Source organism: Arachis duranensis, chromosome 9 (assembly GCF_000817695.3).
Source record: "Arachis duranensis cultivar V14167 chromosome 9, aradu.V14167.gnm2.J7QH, whole genome shotgun sequence".
Taxonomy (NCBI): Eukaryota; Viridiplantae; Streptophyta; class Magnoliopsida; order Fabales; family Fabaceae; genus Arachis; species Arachis duranensis.
Genome location: NC_029780.3, coordinates 109,988,057 through 110,002,668, shown reverse-complemented (window position 1 = coordinate 110,002,668; position 14,612 = coordinate 109,988,057). Strand labels below are relative to the sequence as shown.

The 14,612-nt window shown below is 33.8% G+C and overlaps 1 protein-coding gene across 2 annotated transcripts; it reads left to right on the top strand.

Moving 5' to 3' along the window:
• Positions 1-3,626: 3,626 nt before the first annotated feature.
• On the top strand, positions 3,627-6,990 carry LOC107467064 (VAN3-binding protein). 2 transcript variants are annotated; one of them, XM_016086095.3, is made up of 7 exons: positions 3,627-4,053; positions 4,129-4,230; positions 4,301-4,742; positions 4,911-5,147; positions 5,236-5,285; positions 5,559-5,616; positions 5,792-6,990. In XM_016086095.3, the coding sequence occupies exons 1-7, from the start codon at positions 3,778-3,780 to the stop codon at positions 6,004-6,006; spliced, it is 1,380 nt and encodes a 459-aa protein (XP_015941581.1). In that variant the 5' UTR covers positions 3,627-3,777; the 3' UTR covers positions 6,007-6,990. The 2 variants fall into 2 exon arrangements, with proteins under 2 accessions (XP_015941581.1, XP_015941582.1); XM_016086096.3 differs by having other exon boundaries at positions 3,629-4,053; positions 4,310-4,742.
• The last annotated feature ends 7,622 nt before the right edge of the window (positions 6,991-14,612 follow it).

The window sequence follows — 14,612 nt, the reverse complement described above, 5'->3', positions numbered from 1 at the left end:
ATTTTTTTCTGATTTTTGTTTTGTGAATGGCCACTATATTTAATAAAAATGAAAAGTTTGTAAATTGATTTTGTTATTTTTTTACATATTTTTTAAATAATTATCTAAATATTTTTATTAAAATTCAAGTAAAATATGCAAATATTTGACACATATAACAATTATTTATTACTTATATAAAATGATATTTTATTATTTCAATATTTTGAAAAGAATTTTATTGATACCAAACCTTTTTTTAGAACATTTTGTACACTTTACCCAAATATTGATTGCTGAGGTTGGAACTTGAAACTTTGAAAAAGTTGGAAGAGGAATCATAGCATTGTCAATAGAGGTAGACAGTGAAAAACATTCAGACAAAACGCAGACCCTGCCATTATTGTTTATTGCAAATACAACCCTACTTGAATAAGTATCTATTCATTATATATCATGCTAAATAAATTTCAATTTTAAATTGCATAAATATTTCTTCCTTCAAGTATTTTTTTCGTAAATTTTATTTTATGAAGCAAATTTTATATTTATATTTGATTGTTTCATTTATAGCCTCGTTCAAAATCAAATAGTTGTTTATAACAAATAATACGACTGATATTCTCCAATAAAATAGGATAAAAGTTTGAAGAAATAATTAATGAAATGTGGAAATTTTAAGATTTATTTGATATTTTTTTTAAATTACAAATTCAATGTTAAATGCTGGAGATTACCATAATATATATACAATAAATATTAAAAATTATCAGAATTTATTATTTTTTATCATTACTTAACTATTAACTTAATTATTTTAGTTTGTGTTTTAGTTGAATATTAATATTTGAAATATTTTACAGTATTACGGATATTGTGCAATAAATCCCCCACGTGTTGGCTAAGATACTGCCACGTGTTCAACACGTCCCTCACGTATTGGCCAGAATACTGCCATGTGTCCAACACGCCCTTCATGTGTTGATTTCCTACATAAAAAATCCACTAATTTATAATTACACCAAATACTCTCATTTTCAACAAAAATATTAATATTTTTTCATATAAAAAAATTAGTCCTAACATTCGTCTATATATATAACTTTTCAAAAATTTTACTAGGTATTTAAAAAATGAAAAAAAAGGCAGAAAACAACAAAGGGTGGAGATTTTGTAGGGTGGTACGTGTCAGAGTACTCAGTTGGGGTTGTCTGCCGCTGAGAACCGAGAAGAGCAAGAAACCTGGTCGACTGCCCGAGGGCAACTACTGGTACAGTGGTTTTCATACGTGTCAGTTGTTCATTGGTTACCTTTATGGACCCCAATGGTACTGTATAGGGTTGACCCATCATAATTGGGCTCGTAAAGGTCTTAATAGCTAATTAAGCCACAAACAAATAAAAGCATCACTACTACCACAGTAAGTCCACCAAAAATTTGGAAGTGCCTTGTATCATCGTTTAGCATTATCACATTACTTAATAGTAATTTGTTATACGAAAATACATTAAAGAAATTATAATCCGTGGGAAGAGGAAGTAAAGGTAGTTCAAAGGTCATAATCCTAGATGTGTATAAGCACCATGTATGTTGGTTCTTTGTAGCCCAGCAGGGTGGTGAAAAGGCCGATGTGACTATGTGAGTACATATATATGTATAATTTGTTGCGTAATAAAAACTTGTGCAACCAAGTTGATTGGTTTAGTGATTAGTTCCCTAGTCTGTTTAAGTAAGTGTCGGAGACTCGAATCGTATTTTGTGCATGTAGTAATTTATTGGCCAACGACAAACCCTTAAATAGAGCTTAGTATTACAGCGGACTAGTTCTTGACTTATCGAATTAGGAGTTATAGTAGAAAATCCAAAAAAGAAAAAACTCGTGCAAAGTTGGCAATGTGTGAGAAATTTGATATATGGATGAAGGCTTCATGATGAGTTGATGACCATATTTATAAAAGGCCGCGTGACTCCCAATCATTGTTCAATTCTTATTGATGGCTTTGCCTCTTTCGAAGGTTTCTTCACAAAAAATTATGGTCCATCTCATTAAATTCTCCATATGGTTGGTTACAGATCACTTGTCACACCCTTATTGTATTATCAATTCTCAAATGGTATTCATAAACTGTTGTATGGGATGCACTGAAAATTAGTATCCAATCAGTCATTTTACAACTTTTGCTCTATCAAAAAGTTATTACTACTCAATTTAAAATAAGAATATAGTAAATTGTAGTTGGAAAAAAAAAATCAAAGAACCACTTATTAAGATTTGAGTCTATATCAAGAATTGAAGTCTTTCCGTCATACTCATAAATCACGTGTGTTTAATATTGATGATCTTAAAACTATAAAATCTGAGAATTCTAACATATCTAGCTAATAATCTTATTAAATAAAAGGTTGCAGTGGTGAGCTAGATAAATCAATATTCAATAGGATATCATGTGTTGGTTGTGTGACTTGTATCTATCTTATTCAAATGAGCTCAACGTTTCGTTGTTGCAGATATGAATAATAATATCAAGTATCCACACACCATTGTATCCAGCAATCTTGATAGTAACAATTCCTTTTTATTATTATTGCTTACTATTAATTTAGGTAATTTATACGTTACACAATTTAATATAGTTTGGTTTCGTCGTAATCTGATTAATTGCATGTTGGTTAGTAGTCTCGGTACTTTGTCATTATCGACTGTTAAATTTGCTAGCGGGTAAAAAATGAAGGCCTTGACGAGGGGTATGATTTTACCATCTGTATACTAAAAATCAGTCACAAAATTAACTGATTTAATAGTTAATTTTTTGTATCTATATAATATTTTTATGTTTTTAACTACTTATTTGTTTTCATACACGCTAAAATGAAAACAAAACAAAGGGATTTTGCAGTAGTTGTTACGTGTTTTGTTTGGTTTGGTTGGGTGAAGGAAAAGGAGATATCGAATAGGTGTAGTTTTAATATGCTTCTTTTAACCAAATTCATTCAATTCAATGGAATATTGCCGCACCATTATATTATTTCATGGACTATGAAAGGGACCAACTAACATTCATCTTCTACCTCCTTATTCATCCCCTGTAGTTTCAAATTTTTGGAGAAGTATTAATGATCCTATTGGTCTCTGTAACTTTGTTAAGATAGATTAGTTTTTTTTAATTTATTTTCTATTTCTGTATTTATTGGATGTAACAAAAATACAAAATAATGTGAACATAAAAAAAAAACAAGTGCGCAGAATGGCATAAACGTTTTGCTGTGCATGTTGTACTGCAAAAAGTAAAGGCGAAAAATCCAATATACTCGCTGAGCAATCGGCTATCGTACACTATGAGCCCCTATCTCCTTTCTTCTTGTCTTCTTCGTATAGAAAATCGGTGCAATATTTTAATCAACATTGTGCCTCTTGCGAAAGACAGAGAAGGGAATGAAACTTGGATTTAACCCCTTATTAAATAATGCATGAGCTCTTTACCTGTAGAAGATATGGATGTATTATTCTAAATATTGAGTAAGTCATAGTATGGTCAAATGATAATGGAAAACAAGTTTTTTTTTTTTATCATTATATATGAATGAATATAAAAAATTTAGAATAAAATGGGATTCCGTTTATTTATATCCAAAAAATTGACCTTATATATGAGGACTGACATACAATCCACTGATTTGTCTCTCTAGTCTCTACGATTACAATTCTTCTCTGTCTGGACGCACCACTCTCCTTTTATCATAACTGACCAACCTTCCTTCTCTCTTCCTTCTTTTCATAATAATAAAATATATACAGCCATGGACAACCCCCAATCCCAACCCTGGGGACCTGATCAGCTCCATGCCGCACCCATCTTCCGCCCACCGGAGACCCCACGCGAGCCCATGGAGTACCTGTCCCGCTCATGGAGCGTCTCTGCCATGGAAGTCTCCAAGGCCCTCTCCAAGCCCCCATCAGCCGCTGCCATAGACGAGGAGTCTGAAGAGTCCTCCGCCAGCGTCTCAGGGAAGCCGTTTTCATTCGCATGCTCAGAAACCTCCCTCATGGTCATGGAGCGCATCATGTCACAATCTGTAAGTTGAACCGCCGTTTCATCTTCTTCCTCTTCTTCTTCCTCGTCTTCTTTGATAATGACGGTTCTTTGGCAGGAAGTATCTCCGAGAACCTCAGGGAGGCTTTCGCACAGTAGTGGCCCTCTCAACGGAACAGATAGCCCCCCTCTTTCCCCCTCCGATCTCGACGATATCAAGGTACTACTAACTAACTAACTAACTAACTAACCTTCCTTAAGCATATTCTTAAACTCCTTGTATGCATTAATCTCTGCAGTATAACCGACAAACCAATAACAATACAAACAACAATGCCGCCTTCAATACTTATTTCAGAACCACCGCTGCTTCCGGTGCCGGTGGTGGCAAGACTGTGGGGAGGTGGCTCAAGGACAGGAAGGAGAAGAAGAAAGAGGAGACTAGGGCTCATAATGCTCAGCTTCACGCTGCTGTCTCCGTTGCCGGTGTAGCCGCTGCAATTGCCGCTATCGCTGCTGCCACCGCCGCATCATCCGGCTCCGGCAAAGACGAGCACATGGCTAAGACTGATATGGCGGTGGCATCGGCCGCCACGCTGGTGGCGGCTCAGTGCGTCGAGGCGGCGGAGGCCATGGGTGCCGAAAGGGAACACCTGGCGGCGGTGGTCAGCTCCGCTGTGAACGTGCGGTCAGCCGGTGATATAATGACTCTAACTGCCGCAGCTGCAACAGGTACATGATAATGATATCTCATAATTTTGAATGAACATTCCTTTGTCTTTATTAATATAATAATACATGTGTTTATTAACTTTATTTGTTTCTTTATGCCAATTGTGTTTTTAACTTCTTTGTTTTTTCTTTATATTTATAATTGTGTGGCCTGAAATTGAATTCCAGCTTTGCGTGGGGCTGCCACATTGAAAGCAAGAACCTTGAAGGAAGTTTGGAATATTGCAGCAGTAATTCCTGTTGAGAAAAATGTGGGTGGTTCTGTTAATAATAGTGGTAGTGGTAGCAATGGTAGTTCTAACAGTAGCTTCAGCGGTGAACTTGCCCCGGAGGAAAATTTCTTGGGCATCTGTAGTAGAGAGTTACTAGCCAGAGGCTCTGAGCTCCTTAAGCGCACTCGCAAAGGTATTTTCCCCCAAAATTTACCCTTTTATTTTACATACTTTTGCTTGTTTTATGTTTGAAGTCAATATGGATTGAAAATTATATGCAGGTGATCTTCATTGGAAAGTTGTGTCTGTGTATATCAACAGCATGAATCAGGTGGGTTTTGTTTCCCCCCTTTCTGTTTTACAATTTAGATACTGTACTTTAAATTCTAGAGGACAAGTAATCACTTAATTAGTCAAGAACTCAAGATTCAATTAAGTTTTAATGATGAATGCTATATCCTGATCATGAAAAAGTTGTGAGTTGGGGCAATTAGGATGATATGAAGCAGTGAACGGATGGATTTACTTTGGTTTCATAGAAAACTGCAACCTTTACCTCTTTGGAAGTTTTTTCTAAAATTCTTTTTATTTACTTGTGTTGAAGGTTATTCTGAAGATGAAGAGCAGGCATGTTGCTGGGACCATTACAAAAAAGAAAAAGAGTGAGTTTTCATTCCTTTTTTGTCTTGCTCTTAACTAATTATTTGATATCAGATTCGGAGGTGGGTCTTATTCCATTTTGGGGATTTGTGAAAGGCCATAGCGCACTAAAGGGTTGATAAAAGGATCTAAAGATCTAAAGTGGTGTTCTTTAATTCCATCTCTTGCCTTTAACAGATGTGGTGCTTGAAGTAATCAAGGATATGCCTGCCTGGCCTGGCCGCCATTTGCTCGAAGGTGGCGAGAACCGCCGCTACTTCGGGTTGAAAACTGTAATGCGCGGTGTTGTTGAATTTGAGTGCAGAAATCAGAGGGAATATGATGTTTGGACTCAAGGTGTCACAAGGCTTCTCTCTATTGCTGCAGAAAAAAACAGCAGAAACAGAATATGATCCTGCATCTGTTATGACTTGATTGTGTGGGGTTATTAGTGTTAACGTTATAGGAGGATCTTTTGGTATACAAGGTGGTGGGGTTTTGATCATTGTAAAAAGGGAGAAACTAAAGGCAAAGTAAAATGCTAGATGGGGTGACTTTAGTCTTTGGAAAAATATATTATACGTTATGGGGATTTGGATGTTTTTTGGGTTTTCTGAATGAGGAAAGTGAAAGTTATTGGAACCTTGGTGAGTGAACACCATGTGAAGCCTGGTCTTTTTTGGTTTTTACACTGTTCTGGAAAGAAAAAATGAGTCTCTTGGACTGTGGGGGCAGTCAAAAAGGCAAGGATCACATTGGAGGAGAGAAGGTTTAAGTTTAATATATATATTGAAGACAAAGATACCTACCCCCTTAGGCCTTAATCCTTATTATTTTATCTTAGGTGTTTGTACATGTGGTTTGGATATATTAAGAGAAAGTGAACATAATCCTAGATTTCCATGTGACTAAATACAATTAAAAAAAATATCTGAGCTATGATTGATGGATTGGATCTCTAATTCTCTAAAACTTCTTAGTAACTGTTTCTTCCACTTAGAGAGTCATCATTGCCTTCGGATTCTACTTGTCTTGATTAAATGCTTCGCAGCATGGACTAAGGAGTAAGCCCTACCTTTTTTATTATTTATATAATCAAATGTAAAAAGCTAATGTGACTGTTATGTGGGCTGAGATTTGCTTTTTAGTGTTTATTTGCCCCTGCTCCTTAAAAATTATTTGAGAAATTTATATGTATTAGTCTTAGTGGAAAATGGATATTTAGTATTGAGGTTCATCATTCTAGCACAAAATGTTACTGGAACCTCTTTCACTTTCTTTGTACCTTTTGATCAGTTACCAATGTTGTGCATTTGGATATTGCAGTTGCTACAAAACACTGAATTGTCACTTTCCGTGATATTAATAGTCGAGTCCTATCGCTCATGTTACGGTTAGCAACGTGTCTCGTACTGAATTCTAGAGCAAGAGATGGCAAACATTAATGTATACATTACAATAAGGCCATTATCCATATGTCCCGGCCCCTCTTTGACACAATTACTTTGAATGCCTTGTTGGGAAAAAAAGAAATATTCGAAAACAATTCATCAATTATGTTTACTCCGTGAGTACGACACTGTTTCGTCTTTTCCGTTTTAATAAAATTGCATATAAATGTATTGAGTTCCATATTGTTGGGTTAGTTAGGCAGGGTAGTTGGACCTGAATACAAGTAATGAGATTCAGTAGATCTGCAGGAACAGTAAGAAATCAAAGTTTTTTGGTAGTTAGTGGTACCATACCATGTTGGGCTAAGAAAATCATGTAGCACCAATATGCTATAGTTTTCAGCATTAATAGGAGTGGACCTATAGTCGGTGAAATAGACAAGGGAGATCAAACTCATCCATTGCTCCTTTGATTTTGACTATTAGCAAACTTGATTGATACTTGTGACACCCGTTCCCACCACACCCATTTAACACCCTAATTTAGCTTTCATTTAATCTAATTCATGTGTTTAACATTTTGAATCTTGGTTTTTTTTTTTTTTTTACATTGAAACATTGTTATTCAGTTTGATGAAACCCAAAGCTCTTGTGATAGTAAACAAAATAAATGATGACAAAAGGTGGAGAATCCTTGTTGTGAAGATGGGCTAGTTGGCCCAAAATCTTAACCTTGTATCGATAGTAAGGGAGATAAATCCCATCATTAATAGCCCACAAAAAGTGGGATAATACGGCCCAAATTCTTTTCCTTTTTTTTCTGGTCATTGCTTAACTCACAATCACTATTTTGTTTTGGGCCCAAATTTGAATGAACAACGAAGCAGGCTTCGGCCTTTGGTTTATTTATTCTCCTCCGTTGTACACTTTGTGCTTCAGTCTTTGTAAAACGAAGAATCTCAGCCCAACAAAAAAGAAAAGAAAAGAAACAAGTTGTATGCCCTGATAAAATATGAAGAAAACCAATAACTTACTAGCCAATTTAGCATTCCCAATCCTATTTCTTGAAGAAGAAAACCGTCCAGTAAGTGACTATGTAGATGCAGAAGGAAATTGAAAAATTAGAGAGCTAAATATCCTCTTACCTGACAGTGTCATTAATAAAATTCGAAGCACTCCCCCTCCTTCAAAAGAAGATATCAAGGATATTCTCTTTTGGCGACCCAATCCTGAAGGTGAGTTTACTATCAAACATACCTATCAATTTCTTTTCCAGTGCGACCATGACTCAGATCGAATATGGAAATTGATTTGGAACTGGAAAGGGGTACAAAGAGCGAAGGTGTTCCTTTGGCAGTTGGCTCATAATGCTGTTCTAACAGCTTCCAGAACTGCAATATGGGGTAGAGGAAACAATCCCAACTGCATGAGTTGTGACAATGATATTGAGACTCCCTTTCATGTTATTCGAGACTGTCCCATGTCATCGCCAGTGTGGAATTGCCTGGTGAAATCGCAGAATATTGGTATGTTTTATAATCTTGATTTGAAAGAGTGGATTATTGCTAACATGACTATGGATATGGGGTTTGATGATGATATAGAATGGAAGGACGTTTTTGTCACGGCTGTTTGGCTTATTTGGAAATTTAGGAATGAATATATACATTCCAATATAAACACCCCCTTAAGAATCAAAGAGATGAAAATAAGGAGCTTAGCGAGAGAAATCAGAGATGCCAGAAGAAGAATAGAGAATAATCAACATGAAAAACCTTTGACAGTTTCTTGGAAACCACCTCAAGAGGGTTGGATCAAGCTAAATACAGATGGGGCCTCGAGAGGTAATCCTGGACAAGCCAGCTGTGCTGGAATTTTCAGAAATGCAGATAGTGATTGGGTTTATGGGTATGCCAGACGTCTGACCTATGCAAAGGCAATAGAAGCGGAGGTTGCAGCAATACGAGAGGGATTGGAGATAGCATGGAAGAAAGGATTTAGAAGAATTGAGCTAGAAACAGACTCCCAAGCAGCTGTGAATTTGATGGAGAACCCTCCAAAACGCCACCCAACACTAGCTCGCTCGATTAGAAGAATCAAAGAGCTTCTCAACAGAAATTGGCAAGTGCGCATACGACACATATATAGAGAGGCTAATCAATTAGCTGATGGCATTGCAAATTTGCTACTAAATCAAAACAGAGAGCATGCTATTTGGGATCATCCTCCCAAAGAGACCACTCTTATTTTATTTGCTGATAGAAGTGGAGTTTCTTTTCCCCGTTAATTTATTTTGTTTTTTTTGTTTTGTTCCTGGTCTTAGGGCCTCCAATATACAAAAAAAAATATGACTTACTTAATGACCAAAAAATATGAGTGACTGAATTTAAATTATTTATCCAGTATTAATAATATCTATAATATTAAAAATTGGTAAATCTAAAAAAAATATCTCGAAAAATTTATATCTGGTTTCGGATATAAAAACCTTTGTTAATTCAACAATTATTATTAATAATATCATTTTAAATAAAAATTGCAAGTACAACGATAATTGTTTTCCTTTTTTTGGGATATTTAAACGGGATTAAAGTAAAAAAAAATACAAGTTAAGTGAGGTAAAATAGTCTGTCTATTTTTCAAAGAGAATTCTCACTCTCTCCGAGGAAGAGAGGATCAAATTAAAACCTATCTAAGTCTAAATTTTTAGATAAGAAACGAATACGTTACAAAGGAAACTCATGTGCAGTTCATTTCATGTGAAGTTAATAACTGAAAATTGTTTAATGATTTGACTGAATTGATTTGATTAAATTTTTATCTAATAACTTTCAATTATGAAGAAGTCGACACACATGAGTTTTTACCATACATTATACATCCATTGTCTTTTTTTTTTGTGAATTTGTAACAAAATAAAATAAAATCTAATCTTTATTTTTCAGTTTATTTATCCTTCTGACAAAAGAATTATGATCATTAGCAAAGGTTTCTTCTTCCATTCAATTAACCTCACTACCAATTGAAGGATGTCTAAGCCAAATGGACCCAGTAAACTTAACAAAACAACTGGTTCATACCTAAATACTCTGAACCAACGTGATGTAATTTATATAAGTTTACAAAAAGTTATTTCAGCGGCATCTAACAAATTAAGACTAGGAAAGTGTTTATGTGTATGTAGTGTTACGTTAATTTGACATGAATAATCCTCTACTTGAAAGAACCTACTTTTTGAAGAATAAATTGCTTTTAAGATGACATGATACAAATGTACCATATGATCAGCGATAGCAGTGTGAAACAATGATGAAAATGCACACTGGAAATATGGCTCTGAAAGGCTTCAATTGGTGACTAAGTTTTGGTAAAAATCTCAGTAACCCATCCCCTCATTCATGATGAATAAAATGTGATGGACAAGACAAGACGTATTGTTTGTTGTGGCCTCGTGGGAGAAGATATTTGGAACAAAAATTTAGTTGCTTTAGACGTCTAGTAATTTGTCCCATCATTCAATATGGATTTATGATATCATATATATCCAAATCTTGATTCATAAAAGAAAGTTTTGATATTTTCTTTAACATATATATAATGATAAATAAAATCCTAGATTGTTTACTAAAATAACACTAGTAAAAAGTTACCATTCATTTCTAACTGTGGCAATCATGTTTAGAAAAGGGAGAAGGTGTGTTTAATTTGGGGGATGAGACAGGAAGCAGGGGAAGTGGGTCACGAATTCCGTAATTATAATGAAGCCATACCGAGCTGTAATTAGTACAAGTGTTACATTCTTAACACACTTCCATCACTTTCACTCGTATCCTATGTAAACAGTTATCACTAATCATTAATCAAGATATTATTATTCATGGGTGTTTCTACTTTCTAGATACCAGTCCAAGTTTTTGTTCTTTGAATGCACACAATTGATTTGACCAAATCCGCCTTATTACTACATCCATTTCTTAGCTTGAACAAATTAATTACTTTATTACCCTATTAAAAATTAAAATTGAAATGTAAAGAAATAAAGAAAAAGAAGCCAAAAAGGAATCTGGACATAGAGCCATCTGAACAGAATTCCATTAAAAACTGCAACTAGAATATTTTGCCGCATTGCAGGTTGAAAAAGACCCCAGACCCCTGGAGAGAGGGGTTTGTTTTCGTATATTATCTCAATGAAATTAGTATTTCTTTTTATATATTTATTTTTTAACAAAAAGGGTTCTGCACACACTGTTGATAAATGATAAGACCATAAAAGTATTATGCAGCATTGTTCTTTTCCCTAAATAAAATGTATAATAGGCAAAATCTCTAAACCAAGTTACCCCATATTTGTGTGTGACCTAGAATAATGTATATGCTATTTAGAAAAGTTTATATGTATATGATTAAAATTAATCATTATATATTTGTATATAAATATATATACTGTGAAGTAAATACTCTGAGGAATGCAAATTCCATATATATAAGATGAAAAGAGGTTTGATGGATGGGAATAAAGAAGCAAATTAAAGTGGTGATGGTGAATGCTGGGTCTTATAGTTATCTGAGTTGATGAGCAGCAATGGCAACAACACTGTCAAATCACACCAAATATTCAGAAACTTTGTTAGTTGAAATGAATTAGGGTGAGTGGATTCACAAGTTTGAATTGAACTGAGAATGAGAGGCACGCACTAGGTAGTAGCAGCGGCCCACCACCCCTTATTAGTCATTTTATGTCAATGTGTCTTATCAAAAACTGAATAATAACACCACTATACGCATATTTTTCTGTGGGAATACGACTGTGACTTATTATAATTGCATCAAACCACATACAAACAATTGAAAAACAACAACACTGCCACGCCTCGTGAAAAAGCAGACTGTACATACGTGCCAGCTATTTTATTTTTCAAATTCAAACAATAAATACTTAAATACAAATACTCTCTCTCTCTCTCTCTCTATATGAGTCAATGAGTCATGGCATTGGTTAATTGACTTAATTAATTCCTTTGCTATTTGCTAATGGAGGCAATTAGTAACTAATAAATGAATGGAAAGAGGCTAGTGATATTAGTGGTGACTTATTGTTGTATGAGAGTGGAGGCTTTGTTTGTGGCAGTGTTTTTGATTTTAACCTTTTACCACATTTGACACAGGCAACACTGACACTGTGACACAAAGAAAACACATAGCCTAGGCTGGATGGATTGCTAGCTAGGTACCCAAGAAGCCATAGAAACTACTGTGTATCTCTGATCTCTTCAACAGAGAAAAGGCCTTCACCCCCTCGTGCGTCTCCTCTGCTCTTTTTTGGACCAAACCCTTATAATCATCTCATCGAACCAACCATTCCAGCACTCATATGTCATCCATCCCCATCTCCAATAATTCTCATCATCACTCTCCTTCTTTTCCATTATTTCTATTTTCGTACCTCAATTATTGTCTCTATTTTCACACAATTAAACACTACTCCTGCTTACTGCTTCCTCTTTAAAGTATACACATTAACACCCCTAATTAAAATATGCAACCATGCTAACTCGTGTATATAAAAGAATTTAAGGCTAAGTTCCAGTTTAGGTAACCAACTTACTGGATAACGAACTTAAGTTTTTTTTGATAAAATAATTTAAACAATAAATAAATGACCCTGTTAAAAGTAACTTATAAATAAGTTATTTTGTATTTGGATTTTTAACTCTAAAAGTGCTTATTTTATAGAAATGTGATGAAAAGTAGAAGTATTATAAGAGAATTCATTTTTTTTAACTTCTTTATAAGCTCCTAAATAGCTTTTTAGAATGTTGCGATTTGATTTTAAAAATTGCACCAAACATTAATACTACTACTTTTTATAAGTCAAAAATTAAAAAAATTTTACTTTTAAAATTTTTTAAACGGACCCTAAGTAATTTCAATTTATATTGGTCAACACTTTTAGTTAGTAGTCTTATACCCAACTTTTAACAAATATTTTTAAGGGTTAACCATACAAAATGCCTCCAAATTATTTAAATGCAGACAAAAATGTATCCGAATTTTACTATCGAACATAAGTGTCTTAAAAAAAATGTGACAAAAATAGCCAGCAATAAATATGTATTTTAAAAAAAGCCTTAGAGATTAAATTTTGATACGATCTTTTGCAAGCATGATTATAAAAATGAAATTTTATTATCCTTAAAATTTGGTAATTTTTCGTTAAGTACATATTTTTTTGTAATTTTTTTGTTAACAACCAATAATTCTTTTAAAAAATCACAAAAAATATATATTTAACAAAAAAGTCACCAAATTTCAAGAATAACAATATCTCATTTTTCTAATCATATTTGCAAAAAATCGCATCAAAATTTAATCTCTAAGGCTTTTTTTGAAAATACATATTTATTGTTGAGCATTTTTGTCGTGTTTTTAAATTATTTAAAGGCATTTATGTAGATAGTAAAATTCATATACATTTTTGTCAGCATTTGAATAATTCGAGAGCATTTTTTGTGGTTAACCCTATTTTTAAATATTGTTAACTAATTGCTAATCAAAACTAATACTTTCTATTCGTATAAAATATATATTAAAATATAAAATACATTTGACAATACATATTTGGTGACCTACATATATTTTCAAATAGAAAGTAATTAATTTAATTTGATGACTAATTTTTATTATATTTTTGTAAAACATGTCAATTTTTTTTTAGTTTATTTATCTGTGAGTGGTAATTCAAAACATACATATAAGGTAACAAGAGAATTGACTTAGTAGTACTAAATTATAACTTTGAGGAGAAGGAAGAGACTTTCTTTTAAGAATCCAAAAGGACATATATTTGGTCTCATTTACACACAAGTGAAAAACTGATAAAGTAGCACATATATAGGAACAACTCTATTATTATTGGCTTAAAATATCCCCATTCGATAATATGCATTTTTATGTACAAAGTATTTATCAAAAATGTTACATCCAAATTGGTTGCTTGCTGGACCATATTTTTCTTCTTCGGGAAAATTGGAAACCACACCCACACATCCTAATTGGCGCTTTAATTAGTATCATAAAACAGTGGCATAGCCTTTAATTTGCTCTGAAAAGGAAACAAGAGGAGAGAGAGAGAAATTGTCCTCTCCCACGTTGGGTGTGCATGATTAATCCATGCTTGTGTGAAGTTCCGTTTGATGCCATGAGAGGAAGATGCATGGCCTTTGAATGATGGGACCAACCTTTCATTATTTTCTACTTACATCAACTCATGTATATATGGCCCTTTTCAAGAGAAAAAGAAAGAAAATTCAAAAGATCAAACAAATGGTTCAACTAAAAACATGAGACATATATATATGAATTTTAATTAATATATACTAGCTAGGTGAATATGATTTCACCATAATATTGATCACAACAAATAGGAAATTAACGATAGAAAGTAGAAACAAAGAATGGGCTATGGCTATCTGTGTTCATTTTCCATTCTCACCACACAAAACATGTTACTCAGAGGCACTGACAAACGTTGCTTTCTCCACAGTATCAAAACCACCTCTTTTATTGGACATGTGCACATTTAATGCATATCCAAGAAAAAGAGAAATTAAAAAGCCAATGTCTCCCTA

What these genes read in the sequence shown, in the direction of transcription:
- LOC107467064 (XM_016086095.3), top strand. Translation starts at nt 3,778, where the DNA reads ATGGACAACCCCCAATCCCAACCCTGGGGACCTGATCAGCTCCATGCC. An exon ending in AGCGCATCATGTCACAATCT is followed by an intron (nt 4,054 to 4,128) that starts GTAAGTTGAACC and finishes GTTCTTTGGCAG; the next exon opens with GAAGTATCTCCGAGAACCTC. An exon ending in CCGATCTCGACGATATCAAG is followed by an intron (nt 4,231 to 4,300) that starts GTACTACTAACT and finishes TGTATGCATTAA; the next exon opens with TCTCTGCAGTATAACCGACA.